At 43.6% G+C, this 20126-nt stretch overlaps 1 protein-coding gene across 1 annotated transcript; it reads left to right on the top strand.

Annotated features, from left to right (window-relative positions):
* Positions 1 to 2351: 2351 nt before the first annotated feature.
* LOC121583355 (corticotropin-releasing factor-binding protein) lies at positions 2352 to 8275 on the top strand. Its single transcript, XM_041899534.1, has 7 exons — positions 2352 to 2624; positions 2965 to 3058; positions 3741 to 3898; positions 4594 to 4804; positions 5651 to 5799; positions 6293 to 6407; positions 7860 to 8275. Exons 1-7 carry the CDS (start codon positions 2544 to 2546, stop codon positions 8012 to 8014), a joined length of 963 nt encoding a protein of 320 aa, XP_041755468.1. The 5' UTR covers positions 2352 to 2543; the 3' UTR covers positions 8015 to 8275.
* The last annotated feature ends 11851 nt before the right edge of the window (positions 8276 to 20126 follow it).

The following is a 20126-nucleotide window of genomic DNA, read 5'->3' as shown; positions in this document are numbered from 1 at the left end:
AATGTGAGATGTGGTGTAATGCTCAGTGTGATCATCATGACCCTTCCATAAACTCATGGTACAATACATAGCCTCTGACTGTGTTATACATAACATCCCATGTGTAGCATATCCATCTATAGCATGTACCTCAGTGTTGTTAAACAGCTCAGCTTCAACAGTTCTATGGAAACAGTCACTATGAGTCTCAGAGAAGTACAGTGATGTCACGGTGCAAGGCTAAGCTAGCTGACGTTGGCTAGGACTCCAGCCATTGTTTAACCCCCTGGCAGTGTTTTGATTGAGAGAGACAAAGGACAGAAGGACAGGACGGACAGGTACAGAAAGGACTAAATGCCATGCCGGGATGGAGCTGACCTTTCTAAATGCCTAGGGCGCCCAGTGGCTTGGGGGGGATGGGCAGGAAGGAGGGAGGGTGGGGATGGGTGGGAGGGAGGGAGCGAGGAGACAGGTAGGGCAAGATGGAAATCTGTGGAGAAGATAACCAGTCAGTGACATGCATGGTGTGATCGGTGGAGGTCAAACTCGGATGGCCTGGCTAAACTGGCACAGCTCACATTACTTGTAGAATGGCTAGACTTGCTAAACTGTGTGAGTTTAACTACAACTAATAATAATATAATAACAATGATATAATAATATACAATCACAAGCTGATCTGAGATGTTCCTACAACTTGATTGGAGTCCACCTGTGGTAAATTCAATTGATTGGACATGATTTGGAAACGCACACACCTGTCTATGCAGTGCATTCGGAAAGTATTCAGACCCCTTGACTTTTTCCACGTTTTGTTATGTTACAGCCTTATTCTAAAATGGATTCAATTATTTTTTCCCTCATCAATCGACACACAATACCCCATAATGACAAATAAAAATCAGGTTTTTAGAAATGTTTGCACATTTATAAAAAATAAAAAACTGATAAGACATTTACATAAGAATTCAGGCCCTTTACTCAGTACTTTGTTGAAGCACCTCTGGAAGTAATTACAGCCTCGAGTCTTCTTGGGTATGACGCTACAAGCTTGGCACACCTGTATTTGGCGAGTTTCTCCAATTCTTCTATTCAAATCCTTTCACGCGCTGTCAGGTTGGTGGGGAACATCGCTGCTCAGCTATTTTCAGGTCTCTCCAGAGATGTTCGATCGGGTTCAAGTCCGGGCTCTGGCTGGACCACTCAAGGATATTCAGAGACTTATCCCGAAGCCACTCCTGCGTTGTCTTGGCTGTGTGCTTAGGGTCATTGTCCTGTTGGAAGGTGAACCTTCACCCCAATCTGAGGTCCTGAGGACTCTGGAGCAGGTTTTCATCAAGGATCTCTCTGTACTTTGCTCCGTTCATCTTTCTCTCGATCCTGACTAGTCTCCCAGTCCCTGCCACTGAAAAACATCCCCACAGCATGATGCTGTCACCACCATGCTTCACCGTAGGGATGGTGCCACGCTTGGCATTCAGGCCAAAGAGTTCAATCTTGGTTTCATCAGACCAGAGAATCTTGTTTCTCATGGTCTGAGAGTCCTTTAGGTGCCTTTTGGCAAACTCCAAGCGGGCTGTCATGTGCCTTTTACTGAGGAGTGGCTTCCGTCTGGCTACTCTACCGTAAAGGCCTGATTGGTGGCGTGCTGCAGAGATGGTTGTCCTTCTGGAAGGGTCTCCCATCTCCACAGAGGAACTCTGGAGCTCTGTCAGAGTGACCATCGGGTTCTTGGTCACCTCTCTGACCAAGGCCCTTCTCCCCCGATTGCTCAGTTTGGCCGGATGGCCAGCTCTAGGAAGAGTCTTGGTGGTTCCAAAATTCTTCCATTAAAGAATGATGGAGGCCACTGTGTTCTTGGGGACCTTCAATGCTGCAGAAATGTTTTGGTACCCTTCCCCAGATCTGTGCCTCGACACAATCCTGTCTCGGAGCTCTACGGACAATTCCTTCGACCTCATGGCTTGGTTTTTGCTCTGACATGCTCAACTCTGACATGCACTTTTGCAAAAAAGTCTAAAAACCTGTTTTTGCTTTGTCATTATGGGGTATTGTGTGTAGATTGATGAGGGAAAAAAACAATTTAATCAATTTTAGAATAAGGCTGTAACGTAACAAAATGTTGAAAAAGTCAAGGGGTCTGAATACTTTCCGAATGCACTCTATGTGCTTATCACAGTCCTAAGCGCTCGGGCATCTGTCAAAGTGCTCTCTCTGGCTTTATTTCTCCCTCCCTCCCCCTCTCTCTCTCTCTCTCTCTCTCTCTCTCTCTCTCTCTCTCTCTCTCTCTCTCTCTCTCTCTCTCTCTCTCTCTCTCTCTCTGCTCATCTGACAGTCACAGTCACAGGCGCACTGTGATTCCTATTGATTCCTCCTTTGCTCTCGTCACAAACACGCTATCTGGGGGACTGTGTAGCAATTGATCTTTACGGAGTGCGTTTTTATTGAGAAGCGCGCGGTGCGTCAACCTATAAAAAGGAGTGTGGCTTGGAGCGCTGGACCAGACTTTCCCCAGTTCTGTTCTTGAGGTGTGAGGGAGACTCCAGAGAGAGATACTGAGCAATATGGAGGGGACTTTTCGAGAGCAGCTGTTCTTCGTTGTGTTATGTCTGTCAGTTCTCAAGGGAGACACCAGGTACATCGAGGTAAGCCTCTGGAAACACTTTGCCTTTTTTATTGACCTTTTTCGTTCCCACGTGTTTACTCTACTAGACTTTGTAATAAAAGCTCAATTAATGCCATAATGTGTTTTGTGTAAGAAAAGTTGTTGCAACTAAAGTAGGCCTAATGTTCACATTGCGCACTTCTATGCTACTCAAGACGTCTTTGAACATATTGGCTTGATTTATGCATTCTGTAGCTACTAACATTTACTTAAACCCTTGTGTTATCTTGCTTGACGGTATATTGCTGTCACTTGGCCACATTAAATCTTAACTTTCTTTTTTTAAATATTATCTAAATGTTTTTTTATTTTTCTTGCAGGAAAATGAGATCACTCCAGAAGGATTATTTTCACTTCTTAATTCAGAGCTCAAAAGAGAAATACCAGAGGAATTAATGTACAGCCGACCCCTCCGTAAGTAACTGACTGAAGTAATTTCCTAGAAAACTTTATTCCCCATAGGTATATTTTCCATTTCATTTACATGGTCGACTTGTGAAGCAATACGTTTCTGTTGACATTATCACACCTTCTAAAATGCATATTTTTATTAAGAAGGTGTTTTTCATATTTTCTTTCTCTGAATTTGTCAGTCACAATTGTGTTTGGAATTCTGAGAATAATTCATAATCGAAAATAATTAATGTGAGATTAGGCCTATTGTAATTTACATCATTATAATCTGTGTATGGCTTTCATGACCAAATGTACAGACTGATGAATACTACTTGATTAATTAGAAATTGATATTAATTGATTGAAGTTTGTCAGAAACACTTCATAATGTAAAATTTAAACAGCCACTGTGCAAAAAATGTAATGTTAACCCTGTCTCTATTTCAGTCTCCCTTTCAATGTCATCTCTCTTTCTGTATCTGATTCTCCCTCTCTCTTTTCCTCCCCTGTCTTTACCCCCACATCCATCTCCCTCGTTCTAGCCCTCTTCCCTATCTCTCCCCTCTCTGTTACCCCCACACCCATCTCCCTCGTTCTAGCCCTCTTCCCTATCTCTCCCCTCTCGCTCCTCTTTCTCTCTATCCTTCTCTAACCCCTTCCTTCCTTTCTTCCTCCGTTCCTCCTCCTCTCCCTCTCTCAGAGTGTCTGGACATGGTGGCAGCAGAGGGTCAGTTCACCTTTACAGCAGACCGGCCTCAGCTCAGCTGTGCTGCTTTCTTCATCGCTGAGCCCAACCAGGTCATCAGTGTGGAATATGACAGCGTTGACATCGACTGCAGGGGTGGAGACTTCATCAAGGTAACCACACACGCAGGCAGGCATGCATGCATGCACAGCACACACACACACACGCCACCACCTCTTTCACACCCACATACGTCCCAAATACTCCACTCCCACCTCCACCTTAACTGACATCAGCACCACCAGGTCCAGGGATATAGGGGCATTTCTGGAACATTGACGGGATAAAATTTCTGGCAGATTGTTGTTGTTATTTGTGCCCAGGTCTGAGTAGTCCTCTTCCCCTGCCGAGAGCACCCAAGGCCAGGCATAATCCCTTGCCTCACCCCCCAGCCTGGGGACACTCGTTCTTAGTAGTAGATGATTACAGACTTGTAAATAGCCTACCACTAAAATATATAGCCACTTAGCAGATGCCGTCACCAGGGGGAAAATAGGGTATTTTCCTGTGTTGTTTTCTTACTTTACTCTGTAAATCCGTGCTAAGGTTACAGTTAAGTCCCACCCTGGATTTAAACACAGACTGACACTACAGAGAGTCACTTCCTGATTAAGACACCAGCTTAAATGGAAATCACTTTTAAAAGTCAATCACAGTGCACAGGTCGTTCATCTGCATTTGTTCGAATCCTGGCCATTTTTCTTAAAGAGATAACTGGGTTTGATTGACTGGTTTTGATTAAGTCCACATCTCTCTCCCCTCTCCTCTCTCCCCTCTTCTCTCTCCCGTCTCCCCTCTCCTCTTCCAGGTGTTTGATGGCTGGGTGATGAAGGGAGAGAAGTTCCCTAGTTCCCAGGACCACGCCCTGCCGCTGATGGAACGCTACGTGGACTACTGTGACTCCGGGACTGTCAGGAGAACCGTGCGGTCATCTCAGAATGTTGCCATGGTGTTCTTCCGCGTTCACACAGTCGGCAGCTCCTTCACGCTGACTGTCAGGAAACCCATCAACCCTTTCCGTGAGTAGAAACCTGAACCAGCCTGATGGCCAGTCTTACTGTTAATAGCCTTGAGGGTTTTACTTATATACTTAGTGTCAGACAATTGTGACTCGATGTATAGATAAACATGCTGAGTTAAATGTGTGTGCAGGAGTACTTTTAACAGCTATCATTGATGATAGAACCTAATGCCTGTCTGGCAGAGTGCCTCGGCCATATAATGTGCTAACATGGGGCAGGATGCCAATGTACTGCTTTAATTCTTTATCACACGCTGTAATGCCAGGGTAGTGTGTTAATGCTTTAGTAACACTTTAGGTTGTACAAATGCATGCCAATACTGGATCATGTTAGTGAGAGATTTCAGAGTAAGTTGTGGTTAAGCTAAGCATGTGTATCTCAACTAAGTATTAGGTTCAAAGGTGCGCAGCAGGGATGTATTACTAGATTTTAGTCATTTAGCAGACTCTCTTATCCATAGCGACTTACAGGAGCAATAAACGTTAAGTGCCTTGCTCAAGGGCACATCGACAGATTTTCCACCCAGTCAGCTCAGGGATTCGAACCAGCGACCTTTCGGTTACTGGCTAAGCACGCTTAATAGATAGGGTACCTGTTATGGTACAGAGAGTGAAGGAATTTCAAGCACCTAGCAGTGTGTGTTCTCTAGCTGACATATGTACCAAGCACAGAGCTGCTCACGTCTAAGTCGTACATCTGCTGATGTTTTTGTGTTTCTGTGTGTGTGTGTTTGCATTTGTTTACTAAGAAATTGTACCCACGTACTGTAAATTGATAAATGCTTTGCTAAATGAAGATCAACATGTATGAAAAGTCTAGACACTCATTTATCCCCCCCTACAGCCTGTAATATCATATCCCAGACACCAGAGGGCAGCTTCACCATGGTGATACCCCAGCAGCACAGGAACTGCAGCTTCTCCATCATCTACCCCGTGGAGATCAAGATCGCTGAGCTCAGCCTGGGACACCTCAACGACTTCCCCATCAAGGTGAGCCCTGAGCAGGGACATCACCACACAGAACAGAGCTACTCACATCTGAGTCTGGAGGTCTGCAGCACTGTTGGTTTTCTTTTCTCCCCGGTAGTTATTTGGTTGATTTAATGCCACTCACTGATTGGCCAGAGATTCCACTCACCATGCGTCACAGGTCTGAATGAAACAGTTCCTGATTGGAGGCTTCAAGGTCCAGATTTGAGTAAAGGGGGCTTAGATGTTTAGGGAGTTGTAAGGGAGGTGGTTTAGTGAACTACATTTACATTTTACATTTTAGTCATTTAGCAGACGCTCTTATCCAGAGCGACTTTACAGTTAGTGAGTGCATACATTTTTTTTTTTTTCATAACTACCCTTCCAAAGACCTAAATACTTGTGTTAGCTCCTAGTGATGATGAGGGGATGCTTTGAGTCAGAAAAAATAAGGGTAGGAAGGGAAGTAAAAATGCTTGTTAATCCACTGAGCTGGTCTCTTTCTCTCCAAAAGTCCATGCCAGGCTGTGCGGGAGCAGGGGACTTTGTGGAGCTGCTGGGAGGGAACGGGATGGACCCGTCTAAGATGTTCCCAGTAGCTGACCTCTGCTACAACATCAATGGCCCCGGTGAGCAACACCCACACCCACATCCACACCATCACCATCACCCAAATCCACACCATCACCAACACCATCAGCATCACCACCACCATCACCATGCTAACTAGAGTAGATCTTTACTACCCACACCATCACCATCCTAACTAGAGTAGATATTTACTACCCACACCATCACCATCCTAACTAGAGTAGATATTTACTACCCACAGCATCACCATCCTAACTAGAGTAGATATTTACTACCCACACCATCACCATCCTAACTAGAGCAGATATTTACTACCCACAGCATCACCATCCTAACTAGAGTAGATATTTACTACCCACACCATCAACATCCTAACGAGAGTAGATATTTACTACCCACACCATCAACATCCTAACTAGAGTAGATATTTGCTACCCACACCATCAACATCCTAAATAGAGTAGATATTTACTACCCACACCATTGCCATCCTAACTAGAGTAGATATTTACTACCCACACCATCACCATCCTAACTAGAGTAGATATTTACTACCCACACCATCAACATCCTAACTAGAGTAGATATTTACTACCCACACCATCACCATCCTAACTAGAGTAGATATTTACTACCCACACCATCACCATCCTAACTAGAGTAGATATTTACTACCCACACCATCAACATCCTAACTAGAGTAGATATTTACTACCCACAGCATCACCATCCTAACTAGAGTAGATATTTACTACCCACACCATCACCATCCTAACTAGAGTAGATATTTACTACCCACACCATCACCATCCTAACTAGAGTATATATTTACTACCCACACCATCAACATCCTAACTAGAGTAGATATTTACTACCCACAGCATCACCATCCTAACTAGAGTAGATATTTACTACCCACACCATTACCATCCTAACTAGAGTAGATATTTACTACCCACACCATCACCATTCTAACTAGAGTAGATATTTACTACCCACACCATCACCATCCTAACTAGAGTAGATATGTACTACCCACACCATCACCATCCTAACTAGAGTAGATATTTACTACCCACACCATCACCATCCTAACTAGAGTAGATATTTACTACCCACACCATCACCATCCTAACTAGAGTAGATATTTACTACCAACACCATCACCATCCTAATACTGTATGTTTAAGCCTACACAGGCAGCCAATTCTGATCTTTTTTCCCCCACTAATTGGTCTTTTGACCAATCACATCAGATCTTTTCACAACACATATTTTTCAGAGCTGATCTGATTGGTCAAAAGACCAATTAGTGAAAAAATATCAGAATAGGGTTGCCTGTCTAAACGCAGCCTAAGAGTAAATCTTTATGATCCATTGTTGAATGGAAAGTATTATTTTTGCTGACACACTCTCCAACCCCGCTGATACAAACCTGTTATTCATGTCTGACAGTTATTTATTTTTTCTTTCCTTTCCTCATCCTCCAGCCCAGATGAAGATAGGTTGTGACAACACTGTGGTGAGGATGGTGTCCAGCGGCAGGTTTGTCAACCGGGTGGTGTTCCAGTACCGGCTGTTGGACCGGCAGGAGCTGCAGAGGATCAAGGTGAACAGTGTGGAGGATTTCTGCTTCTCTGGCTGAGCTCTCTCTATCTATCTCTCCACCTCCTTTATCTACCACCTAGCTAATGGGGACCACCCATCACTGGCTGCCAAATCTACCATGAGACTGATTACAGAAAATAAATCTTGAGGGTTGCCATAACGTTCTGTTCTGTACTCCATTTTGAATTTAAAGAGATTTATTTATTTTTTACATTGTTTGTTTTTTTATTCACTATATGTTAAATGAATTGTGGCTGGCACTCAAGCTTAATAAAGTGTTATTTTGTGTTTGTGGGCATTTCTGCTATTGGTTTGATTTCATATTTATATTGTCTAAGTTGTGTGATCATATAAATGACAGTGAAATTAGAACAGTGAGGGTGCTAGCAGGGTGTTTTAGTTCACATTCTTTACAAGGAAGGGAGTTGAAAAACGGAATGTTTCTTTCTATTTATTTTGTGAGACGATGTGTGTTGTTACAGGACTGTGGCAGGAGGCAAGTGTTCAATAGAGTATGTTAAATACATGTTCATTGCTGTTATCTAAATTTATTTGTATCAAACTATTTTTTTGTAATAAAACTGAGCCGCATGAGAAAGCACTCATTGGAGCTGATAATTCATTTAATTTTCTAATCAGTTTAATTATACAGAACTTAACAGGGTTTGTTGTCAGGGAGGATGCTAGGGTGGGGTAGGGGGACACACGATGAAGAGAAGTGGACGATGTCAACATCAGTCACGTCTCAACCTAACAAGAAAACCCTCTCCAGTTCACCATTACACAGAATACAAACACTGAAATATCCATACATTGATATTGACTTTAATTAGATGTCAATAAGATTTGATGACTTGAGTTCCCAGAAATAACACTGTAATATCAAAGTCATTCCATATCTTGAAGAGCAATCCATCCAGTTCATGATTACATTTAGATTATAATGTATTAATACTTTAAATTATTCATACATTGATTTGGAGTATTATCCCACATCGCACATCAAATTATTTTGATGAGCCACTTTTAGAAGCAGGCTACTTTGGATATCTAGGGTCCAAGGTTAAAAGCTTTATTGTTCATTTAGGGTTGTGTGTGTCTGTATGCATACATATTTCTCAGAAGAGAGCTGCTCTTATACATTTTTCAGAGCGAGTTCAACAAGAATGCTTTGACTGTCGCTGTTGGACAGAGAGTTGAGATGAGCTGCAAAACAACCCTATGTTATGAAGCTACATATCACTGTCATAACAGTGACATAACAAACATCATAAACAGTTATAACCTCTCATATCATTATTATGGAAGAGAATAAGGAGAGGACAAGGGAGGTGAAGAGAGAAGAGAAGAAGGAGAGGACAAGGGAGGTGAAGAGAGAAGAGAAGAAGGAGAGGACAAGGGAGGTGAAGAGAGAAGAGAAGAAGGAGAGGACAAGGGAGGTGAAGAGAGAAGAGAAGGAGAGGATAAGGGAGGTGAAGAGAGCAGAACAGAGGAAAGGTGAAGAGCAGGAAAGGAAAAGAGAAGAGAGGGAAGGAAGGAAAACAGATGAGAGAAGGAGGAGAGGATCGGAGAGGAGGATGAGTGGGAAAGAGAACAGGAGAAAGGAAGTGGGGATATAGTTACTTTTAGCTGTTCTGGCGGATAAACTGCAATTACCAGCTTAGTCATACATCACAGTTTAACCTTGTCTGTGTGTGTGTGTGTGTGTGTGTGTGTGTGTGTGTGTGATTACGTGCGTGCCTATAGTGAGGACAGCGGAACATGTTGTTGCTGACAAGCGCTGGCTTGATTAAAAGTCGGAGTGTGTATTATCACGGTGAGACACCTGGCGCACCGCACCACCCCAATGAGTAGCACAGGTAATCACCCTGGGAGGGAGTGTGTGTGTGTGTGTATGTGTGTGTGTGGCAGTGTTTGTGCACACAGCTGTTTGAAGAGTCCTGCAATGATGTCACGACTGTAAATCATCTTCAACTGGAAATTGGTCTCACACTGACTCACATCAATGGCTAAACAAGTAGAACAGAGAAAAGGAGCGATGAGTGTGTTGAGGAGGGGGGTATGTGATGGAAGCTCTGAGGCAATTGTGGGGTATGTTTACATCTGGCTGTCCTGAGAGGAAAAAAATGGATCTGTCAGTCAACTGTCACTATGGGCTCTATTTTCGGCACAATTATTAAATGTAATTTCGACCTCTTAAAGCAGGTGCTCTGCTATTTTCAAACCCTTGCACCAGGGTTGGTAATTCACCTGTCTTAATTCACCTGTCTCTTGCTTGCGCTGAGGTGAGAGGGGTGGAAATATTTGAGGTGTGTCCTTCAAATCGTGCGCCAAAGTGCCAATTTCAGTCAGTGCTGTGGGGATATTTAAGACCAACCAAAAGCTGGTCTTAGCGGTAGGGCAGTTGTCTATGGCATGGATTTAGCCAGCGGAGGCGCACAGTATCCTAATCAATAGAATAGCATATCACCAATTGTGATATTCAAATATCACTTTTGGGAGCAGCAAAACAGTCAACACTCTTTTCTAATTATATTGGATAATATTTATGTCCAGCTCCTGTGAAAATGTTTAGACACATGTGCGATGTCCATTGAATGAACAATGTCAGCAAGCCTACAGTGAGGGAAAAAAGTATTTGATCCCCTGCTGATTTTGTACGTTTGCCCACTGACAAAGAAATGATCAGTCTATAATTTTAATAGTAGATTTTATTTGAACAGTGAGAGACAGAATAACAACAACAAAATCCAGAAAAACGCATGTCAAAAATGTTCTAAATTGATTTGTATTTTAATGAGGGAAATAAGTATTTGACCCCCTCTCAATCAGAAAGATTTCTGGCTCCCAGGTGTCTTTTATATAGGTAACGAGCTGAGATTAGGAGGACACTCTTAAAGGGAGTGCTCCTAATCTCAGCTTGTTACCTGTATAAAAGACACCTGTCCACAGAAGCAATCAATCAATCAGATTCCAAACTCTCCACCATGGCCAAGACCAAAGAGCTATCCAAGGATGTCAGGGACAATATTGTAGACCTACACAAGGCTGGAATGGGCTACCAGACCATCGCCAAGCAGCTTGGTGAGAAGGTGACAACACTTGGTGCGATTATTCGCAAATGGAAGAAACACAAAAGAACTGTCAATCTCCCTCGGCCTGGGGCTCCATGCAAGATCTCACCTCGTGGAGTTGCAATGATCATGAGAACGGTGAGGAATCAGCTCAGAACTACACGGGAGGATCTTGTCAATGATCTCAAGGCAGCTGGGACCATAGTCACCAAGAAAAAAATTGGTAAAACATTACGCCGTGAAGGACTGAAATCCTGCAGCGCCCGCAAGGTCCCCTTGCTCAAGAAAGCACATATACATGGCCGTCTGAAGTTTGTCAATGAACATATGAATGATTCAGAGGAGAACTGGGTGAAAGTGTTGTGGTCAGATGAGACCAAAATCGAGCTCTTTGGCATCAACTCAACTCGCCGTGTTTGGAGGAGGAGGAATGCTGCCTATGACCCCAAGAACACCATCCCCAACTTCACCGCATCAAAGGGACGATGGACGGGGCCATGTACCGTCAAATCTTGGGTGATAACCTCCTTCCCTCAGCCAGGGCATTGAAAATGGGTTGTGGATGGGTATTCCAGCATGACAATGACCCAAAACACACGGCCAAGGCAACAAAGGAGTGGCTCAAGAAGGAGCACATTAAGGTCCTGGAGTGGCCTAGCCAGTCTCCAGACCTTAATCCCATAGAAAATCTGTGGAGGGAGCTGAAGGTTCGAGTTGCCAAACGTCAGCCTCGAAACCTTAATGAGGAGTGGAACAAAATCCCTCCTGAGATGTGTGCAAACCTGGTGGCCAACTACAAGAAACGTCTGACCTCTGTGATTGCCAACAAGGGTTTTGCCACCAAGTACTAAGTCATGTTTTGCAGAGGGGTCAAATACTTATTTCCCTCATTAAAATGCAAACCAATTTATAACATTTTTGACATGCGTTTTTCTGGATCCTTTTGTTGTTATTCTGTCTCTCACTGTTCAAATAAACCTACCATTAAAATTATAGACTGATTATGTCTTTGTCAGTGGGCAAACGTACAAAATCAGCAGGGGATCAAATACTTTTTTCCCTCACTGTATTTAAAAACATCAAGTTGTTATGTGTAGGAAGCCTATTTAGAAACATCAAGTTGTTAAAAAGTCTGCTTGTTTCTCATTTCTAATTTAGTTGAAAAATGAATCTTCCACTGTCCTCTGTTGATGTCAAATGGTGCTGAATACACTTGGTACACTACATGACAAAAAGTATGTGGACACCTGCCCGTCGAATATCTCATTCCAAAATCATTGGCATTAAAATGGAGTTGGTCCCCCCTTTGCTGTTATAACAGCCTCCACTCTTCTGGGAAGGCTTTCCACTATATGTTGGAACATTGCTGCAAGGACTTGCTTCCACCACTCCAGCCGACGCTTGGCATTGCACATGGTGATCTGAGGCTGGTGTGCGGCTGCTCGGCCATGGAAACTCCTTTCATGAAGCTCCCAACGAACAGTTCTTGTGCTGACATTGCTTCCAGAGGCAGTTTGGAACTCAGTAGTGAGTGTTGCACTTGGCGGTTCTGTTCTGTGAGCTTGTGTGGCCTACCACTTCGCGGCTGAGCCGTTGTTGCTCCTAGACCTTTCCACTTCACAACAACAGCACTTACAGCTCTAGCAGGGCAGACATTTGATGAACTGACTTATTGGAAAGGTGGCATCCTATGACGATGCCACGTTGCAAGTCACTGAGCTCTTCAGTAAGGCCATTCTACTGCCAATGTTTGTTTATGGAGATTTCATGGCTGTGTGCTCGATTCTATACACCTGTCAGCAACGGGGGTGGCTGAAATAGCCGAATCCACTCATTTGAAATGGTCCACATATTTTTGTATATACTGTATAGTGTATTGATATTTGCCTAGTTTCGTAAACCTGACCCTAGGCAGATACATTGTGGAAGGCAACCCGTCTGCCTAAAGGGAGACTAATATTTGACTGTTGGTTTGTTTACCTTTACAATTCTTCACGTGGCAAAGTCATCACACAAGCCATATCAATGGTAAAGGTAGGCTAATCTTATTATAACATTTGGTAGGCAATGTCTGTTGCTCAGATATATAACGCAATTTAGGCTATAGGCGACCAAGTTTCCAATGCAATATTCCCATGTTGAAGCCAATTACCCTTTATGAGGCATATGAAAAACTGAATACAATAAAAAATGTACAACTAGGACTATTGTAGGGATACTGTAGGTTATTTATACTGTATGCTATTTAATAAACTAGTATGCCTATCTTCAACGGATAGGACAAACATCCATGCTCTCCTGCCAGAGTTTATGACAACAGAACATCAAACATCGTAAATACACAACTTGAAGCAACCACAAAAAGCATTATTTGTCAAGCCCCCGTCACACCTTCAACTTGTTAATTCATTGAAAGCCTGCCTCTTTACGCTACCGCCAGGTGTTGCGGCCATAATTCCCGCTGTAAAAATAATAAAAATAGAACTCTCTATGGGGGGGTCACACGGTAGTGGCAATACGGACAAGCTTGGTGCCCAAATTGAAGACGTATTTTGGGCAGCTGAGAGTTAAGTGTGGAGAAGAACAGTTTTGTTTAATGAGTTCAGTCTGTCGTCCTGATGAGCCCTTCCCAGCTAGCTAGTTTATGCTGGCTAGCTGCCAACAACAGCAGCATGGCGCTAGTTAAAACTTGTAAAAAAGGTGACGTTCATTTCGATGGGCGAGGGAGAAATAACTTGCAGTATTGGTCACCATCTGGATGTCAGCTAACGTAACAACAAGACATTGCGAATGACCACTGCAGCAGTGTTGTATCGAGGTGTTTGCCGATGTGAGTTGCTTCCCATCAGGCAGCTGTAGGCTATCACATTTCGCCGGCGGTAGCTAACGTGGCCAATTTGTTCCATCCCACTTTGTTTTATTTTGAGTAGGATAGCAACCTACACGAAAAAATAACTTGTGATATTGGTAGTAACCATCTGGATGTCACCGTGATACAGTCTACTGCTCAAGTGCCTGTGTAAACACAGCCTTCGTGAACTGTGAAATGGATAACCTCTCTCTACAGGGTTTTCTGGTAAATGACCTACTCTAGCTGTTACCCCTAAGCGCTACACTACTGCCAGTTTCCAGAACAGAGGACATTAGTGCCAGATATCACCTACTGTTTTGACATTGATTACATACATCTCCATGGTCATAGCAGGACAAATACGCACACTCTCAGAGAAAGTTACATCAAATTACATATTACATCAAATTACATATTACCATATTAAATGGTCATTTTCTACTTAGGCGGTCATGTCTCTCATGGGACTAAATATCGAGGAATAAATCAGTAACAGTAACACTAACCACTGAAAATATTTGTCATGGGCCCTCAGATCCTCAAAGGGTTATAAGGCTGCACCATTGAGATCATCTTGACTGGCTGCCTCACCACTTGGATTCGGCAACTGCAAGGCATCCCACTGCAAGGCGCTACAGAGGGTGGTTAGTATGGCCCAGTACATCACTGGGGCCGAGCTCCCTGCCATCCAGGACTTCTACACCAGGCGGTGTCAGAGGAAGGACCCAAAAATGGTCAAAGACTCCAGCCACCCAAGCCATAGATTGTTCTCTCTACTACCGCACAGAAAGCGATACCAGTGCACCAAGTCTGAAACGGAAATATCACATTTACATCAGTATTCAGACCCTTTACTCAGTACTTTGTTGAAGCACCTTTGGCAGCGATTACAGCCTCTAGTCTTCTTGGGTATGACGCTAAAAGCTTGGCACACCTGTATTTGGGGAGTGTCTCCCATTCTTCTTTGCTGATCCTCTCAAGCTCTGTCAGGCTGGATGAGGAGCGTCACTGCACAACTATTTTCAGGTCTCTCCAGAGATGTTTGATCGGGTTCAAGTCCGGGCTCTGGCTGGGCCACTCAAGGACATTCAGAGACATGTCCCAAAGCCACTCCTGTGTTGTCTTGGCTATGTGCTTAAGGTCGTTGTCCTGTTGGAAGGTGAACCTTCGCCCCAGTCTGAGGTCCTGAGCGCTCTGGAGCAGGTTTTCATCAAGGATCTCTCTGTACTTTGCTCCGTTCATCTTACCCTCGATCCTGACTAGTCTCCCAGTCCCTGCCGCTGAAAAACATCCCCACAGCATGATGCTGCCACCGCCATGCTATACCGTAGGGATGGTGCCAGGTTTCCTCCAGACGTGACGCTTGGCATTCAGGCCAAAGAGTTCAATCTTGGTTTCATCAGACCAGATAATGCTGTTTCTCATGGTCTGAGAGTCCTTTAGGTGCCTTTTGGCAAACTCCAAGCGGGCTGTCATGTGCTTTTTACTGAGGAGTGGCTTCCGTCTGGCCACTCTACCATAAAGGCCTGATTGGTGGAGTTCTGCAGAGATGGTTGTCCTTCTGGAAGTTTCTCCCATCTCCACAGAGGAACTCTGGAGCTCTGGCTGAGTGACCATCGGGTTCTTGGTCACCTCCCAGACCAAAGCCCTTCTCCCCTGGTTGCTAAGTTTGGCCAGGCGGCCAGCTCTAGGAAGAGTCTTGGTGGTTCCATTGTGTTCTTGGGGACCTTCAATGCTGCAGACATTTGTTGGTACCCTTCCCCAGCTCTGTGCCACAACACAATCCTGTCTCAGAGCTCTACGGATAATTCCTTCGACCTCATGGCTTGGTTTTAGCTCTGACGTGCACTGTCAACTGTGGGACCTTATATAAACAGGTGTGTGCCTTCCCAAATCATGTCCAATCAATTGAATTTACCACAGGTGGACTCCAATCAAGTTGTAGAAACATCTCAAGGATGATCAATGGAAACAGGATGCAGCTGAGCTCAATTTCGAGTCTCATAGAAAAGGGTCTGAACACTTGTGTAAACAAGGTATGTGTTTTTATTTTGAATACATTTGCAAAAAAATTCTAAAAACCTGTTTTCGCTTTGTCATTATGGGGTATTGTGTGTAGATTGATGAGGAAAAACATGAATTCAATCCAGTTTAGAATAAGGCTGTAACGTAACAAAATGTGGAAAAAGTCAAGGGGTCTGAATACTTTCCGAATGCACTTAAGGCTTAAGACCGAGACGATAAGACACAGTGGAAGAATAAATTCAACCACACCTTTGTTTCATCACAAAACCGGAGAGCAACCTCTAACCGGTGAAGTCCACAAAGCATATTGCATGTAACAAACAGTTACATGACCTACAGCATGGTCAAGCAAGTTAATTTTTCTGACATTTCCAGACTACTAAACAACTAATGAGTTTGAACCGCAGAGAGTTACTGCAAGTCGCAAAGAAAACAGTTGCTGCCTCCACTATTCCAGCACCATTTCAACTTCAACATTTCAACATCATCAAATCACCTATGTTTAGTCTAATACAGTGACAACAAAAAGATACCAGAAACAATTTAGTCCAATCAACTAAAGCTAAATATGATGTGGCTGTCCATGGTTCTGATTTCTCTCTCTGTGTGTGTGTGTCAAATCAAATCAAATCCAATGTATTGGTCACACATATATGGTTAGCAGAGGTTATTGTGAGTGTAGCGAAATGCTTGTGCTTCCAGTTCCGAAGTGTCAAATCAAATCAAATCAAATGTATTGGTCACATACACTTGGTTAGCAGATGTTATTGCGAGTGTAACGAAATGCTTATGCCTCTAGCTCTCTCTCTCGTGTGTGTGTGTGTGTGTGTGTGTGTGTGTGTGTGTGTGTGTGTGCGTGCGTGCGTGCGTGCGTTCGTGCATGTAGAAAGACCATGTTGACTCACCCTACTTGTAGAGAAACGTGCCATCCTCCTCTCTTTCATGTTGACGAAACGGTCTATGACTCTGTCACACAGTACAGGCTTTTATTTTTTGTTGTCCTGGCTAAAATGCTTGCTTGCTAGCCTAACTTCCTTTCATGGGCAATGTTAGCTAGTTAACATTAGCCTTCTACGTCTAGCTACATATTGAACTTCCATCCTCTCAGGCCAAGAGCACAATATATTAATTTATGGTTGGATCAGAATCGCCGTTATAGTCATTGGGCAGTACGGAGAATTAAGTAAAACCACAAGTCTAAATCCCTATCTCCATCCATGGCTAATTTAGGAAAGGGCCCATTTTAGCTAGCTAGCTAGCCACCAGAGGACAACAACACAACAAGATGCAACAATTCAAGTTATTTCTGTCAATGACGTATTCCTCTCGATGTGAAGTGATAGGAGTGAAGCATCCAAATTGGCTTCCCTTGACACTTTTTTGGTGCGCCAGGACCATTCACAGTTGAGCTCACTCAGTTTAGCTCAATGCTGATTGGCTATTATTTTGTAATTTTCTTATCAAAGGAGGTCAAATGCTCGCTGTCTTCCCTTGCATTCAATGCTATGGGCGGCAACAATTTCATACTCTTTTTGGCCAGACAGCATCAGATATACTGCCTACAAACACAGAGACAGAGGGGCGCTGTTTCGCTCGCATGCTTTCTCCGGTGAGATACATTCAGCCTCTTGCGAATTGAAGGAAAATTATGAAACAGAGAGACGAAAGATACATTATTTCATATATTTTTGCACACAGAGTGAGTCCATGCAACTTATTATGCAGTGTTGTAGTACTCGAGACCAGTCTTGGTAGAGTAGGCTAACAACAGCAAGGGCGCTGCAATAAAAAACACAGTTCCACTCACCAGATGATGATAATTTGAAACTTAGCTTCTTGTTGAAAGTTATTCTTGAAAAGGGAGAAGCCAACAAATGAGCAACAACATCCTCTTTGATAACACCTGCTGCAGCCGTTGCAAACTAGCCGACAACAAAAGCTAGTTAGCTAGACCGTGGGAAAACTACTGCTCGCTATTGCGCAGTGATCTATTGGCCTTCAAGAAGGCAGAAGTTTCCATATGTTTTTGTAAAAACGGTCCCACTCATGAAGTCAAAATGTGATTGGTTGATTCCACTGTCACTCCAAAATGTTGCCCTAATACAGTTGAACAGCAGATGCCTTTATCTAGCTTCTGATGGCCTAGCCAATGGCTGACTTAGCTAGCTAGATTTATCTCCCCAGAGACCAGCAAAGAAAAATCCTGATTGGATATCTCTTCAGTGTTAACCCTTTCCTTTCCAACAAACGCTGAAGAGATTAAATCAGGAAAGCATGGAAAATTGTTATTATAATCGTTCTTTTATAAATCCTTAGCCCTTCTCTGAAGATGTAGAAGGCCCATTGTTCCCCACTGTTTTTGGGTTAGTAATAATTTGTTGAGTGGCTCTATTTTCCCTCAGCGTGTCTTTTTTCACTATTCTGAAAGTCTAAAGAATCCATACAGTATGTTGGTCTGAAATATGAACACAGAAATACTAGATATTCTGAACTCTTATTTACATTTTAGTCATTTAGCAGACGCTCTTATCCAGAGCGACTTACAGGTAGTGAATGTATACAAGTTTTTTTTTTCTTCATACTGGCTCCCCGTGGGAAACGAACCCACATCCCTGCCGGCCAAACCCTCCCCTACCTTGGACGACACTGGACCAATTGTGCGCCGCCCATGGGTCTCCCGGTCGCGGCCGGCTGCGACAGAGCCTGGACTCGAACCAGGATCTCTAGTGGCACAGCTAGCACTGCAATGCAGTGCCTTAGACCACAGCGCCACTCGGGAGTCCTTATTATGATGGTGATTTGACAAAATTACAATCATGGTCTTGAATTGGACTCGCATTTTGCTGGTCTCGGTCTTGACTCCGTCTCCGTCTCCGACCCCTTGTCCCTCTCCCGGTCTCGGTCTTGACTCCGTCTCGCCCCCCCTCTGGTCTTGGTCTTGAATCGGTCTTGCTTTAGGTGGTCTCGAACACAACACTGTTATTATGTGATTTGTTAAACACATTTTTACTCCTGAACTTATTTAGGATTGCCATAACAAAGAGGTTGAATACTTATTGACTCAAGACATTTCAGCTTTTCATTTTAAATTAATTTGTAAACATGTCTAAAAACATAATTCCACTTTGACATTATGGGGTATTGCGTGTAGGCCAGTGACACATAATCTCAATTTCTGTAACCAAACAAAATGTGTAAAAAGTCAACGGGTATGAATACTTTCTGAAGGCACTGCCACACACATTGACTCGGTACTGGTACTGGTACTCCCTGTATATAGCAATGTTACTTTTACTCATTATTGTTATTTGTTATTCACTGTGTATTTATTACTCATGTCACTATTTATTTTATTTGAAACTGGTGTTTAGAGAACACAGAGAAAACAAGGGAGAGAGAGAGAGAGAGAGAGAGAGAGAGAGAGAGAGAGAGAGAGAGAGAGAGAGAGAGAGAGAGAGAGAGAGAGAGAGAGAGAGACAGAGAGAGAGGGAGGGAGAGAGAGGGAGAGAGAGAGGGAGAGAGAGAGAGAGAGAGAGAGGGAGAGAGAGAGAGAGAGAGAGAGAGAGAGAGAGAGAGAGAGAGAGAGAGAGAGCGAGAGAGAGAGAGAGAGAGAGAGGAGAAAAGTGGTCAACTGCTCCTATGACTGGTTGAACAAATCAACTAAATGGAAATAAATCTCAGAAGAGATATTCATAAAAAAAAAAAAAATTAGTCAATTTTGAGGGTTGAAAAATCATCCACGGCCCAGTCTGCACTTCAACAGTTTGAACTAATCGAATGTCATCTGGACATTGGATTATCGACATCCATTTTCTCTCTGACTGTTTAAGAGTGTATTTCTCCTGTATCACTGGACTAATCTCTCTTCCTCCACTGGGTTGTGTCTCTCCACCTCCTCCTCCTCTCCAGTATCACTTGCTATCAGCAGGAGCCATCTCATCTCCTCTCTTCTCTGGCATATTTTATCCCCTCTCCTCTCCCGTATCTCTAACTCTCCTCCCTCCTGACAGTGACCCCTGTTGTATCTCCACCCCCCCATTCCCCCGTCCTACCCCCTGACAGAGTGACTCTGATCAGGCAGCGAGAGCAACATGGCCAGGGCCTCCTGGAGCCTTGTCTCCAGATAACAGTGTAACCTTACATGCCTTTACTCTGATCCCTGCTTCCATGGTCCTTTCTGCCTCACCGATCCCCTCTTA

The sequence above is a fragment of the Coregonus clupeaformis genome, chromosome 15 (assembly GCF_020615455.1).
Source record: "Coregonus clupeaformis isolate EN_2021a chromosome 15, ASM2061545v1, whole genome shotgun sequence".
NCBI classification, from domain to species: Eukaryota; Metazoa; Chordata; class Actinopteri; order Salmoniformes; family Salmonidae; genus Coregonus; species Coregonus clupeaformis.
The sequence above is the reverse complement of the archived record's forward strand: the minus strand, read 5'-3'. Positions and strand labels throughout refer to the sequence as shown.

What these genes read in the sequence shown, in the direction of transcription:
- LOC121583355 (XM_041899534.1), top strand. Translation starts at nt 2,544, where the DNA reads ATGGAGGGGACTTTTCGAGAGCAGCTGTTCTTCGTTGTGTTATGTCTG. An exon ending in GAGACACCAGGTACATCGAG is followed by an intron (nt 2,625 to 2,964) that starts GTAAGCCTCTGG and finishes TTTTTCTTGCAG; the next exon opens with GAAAATGAGATCACTCCAGA. An exon ending in AATGTACAGCCGACCCCTCC is followed by an intron (nt 3,059 to 3,740) that starts GTAAGTAACTGA and finishes TCCCTCTCTCAG; the next exon opens with AGTGTCTGGACATGGTGGCA.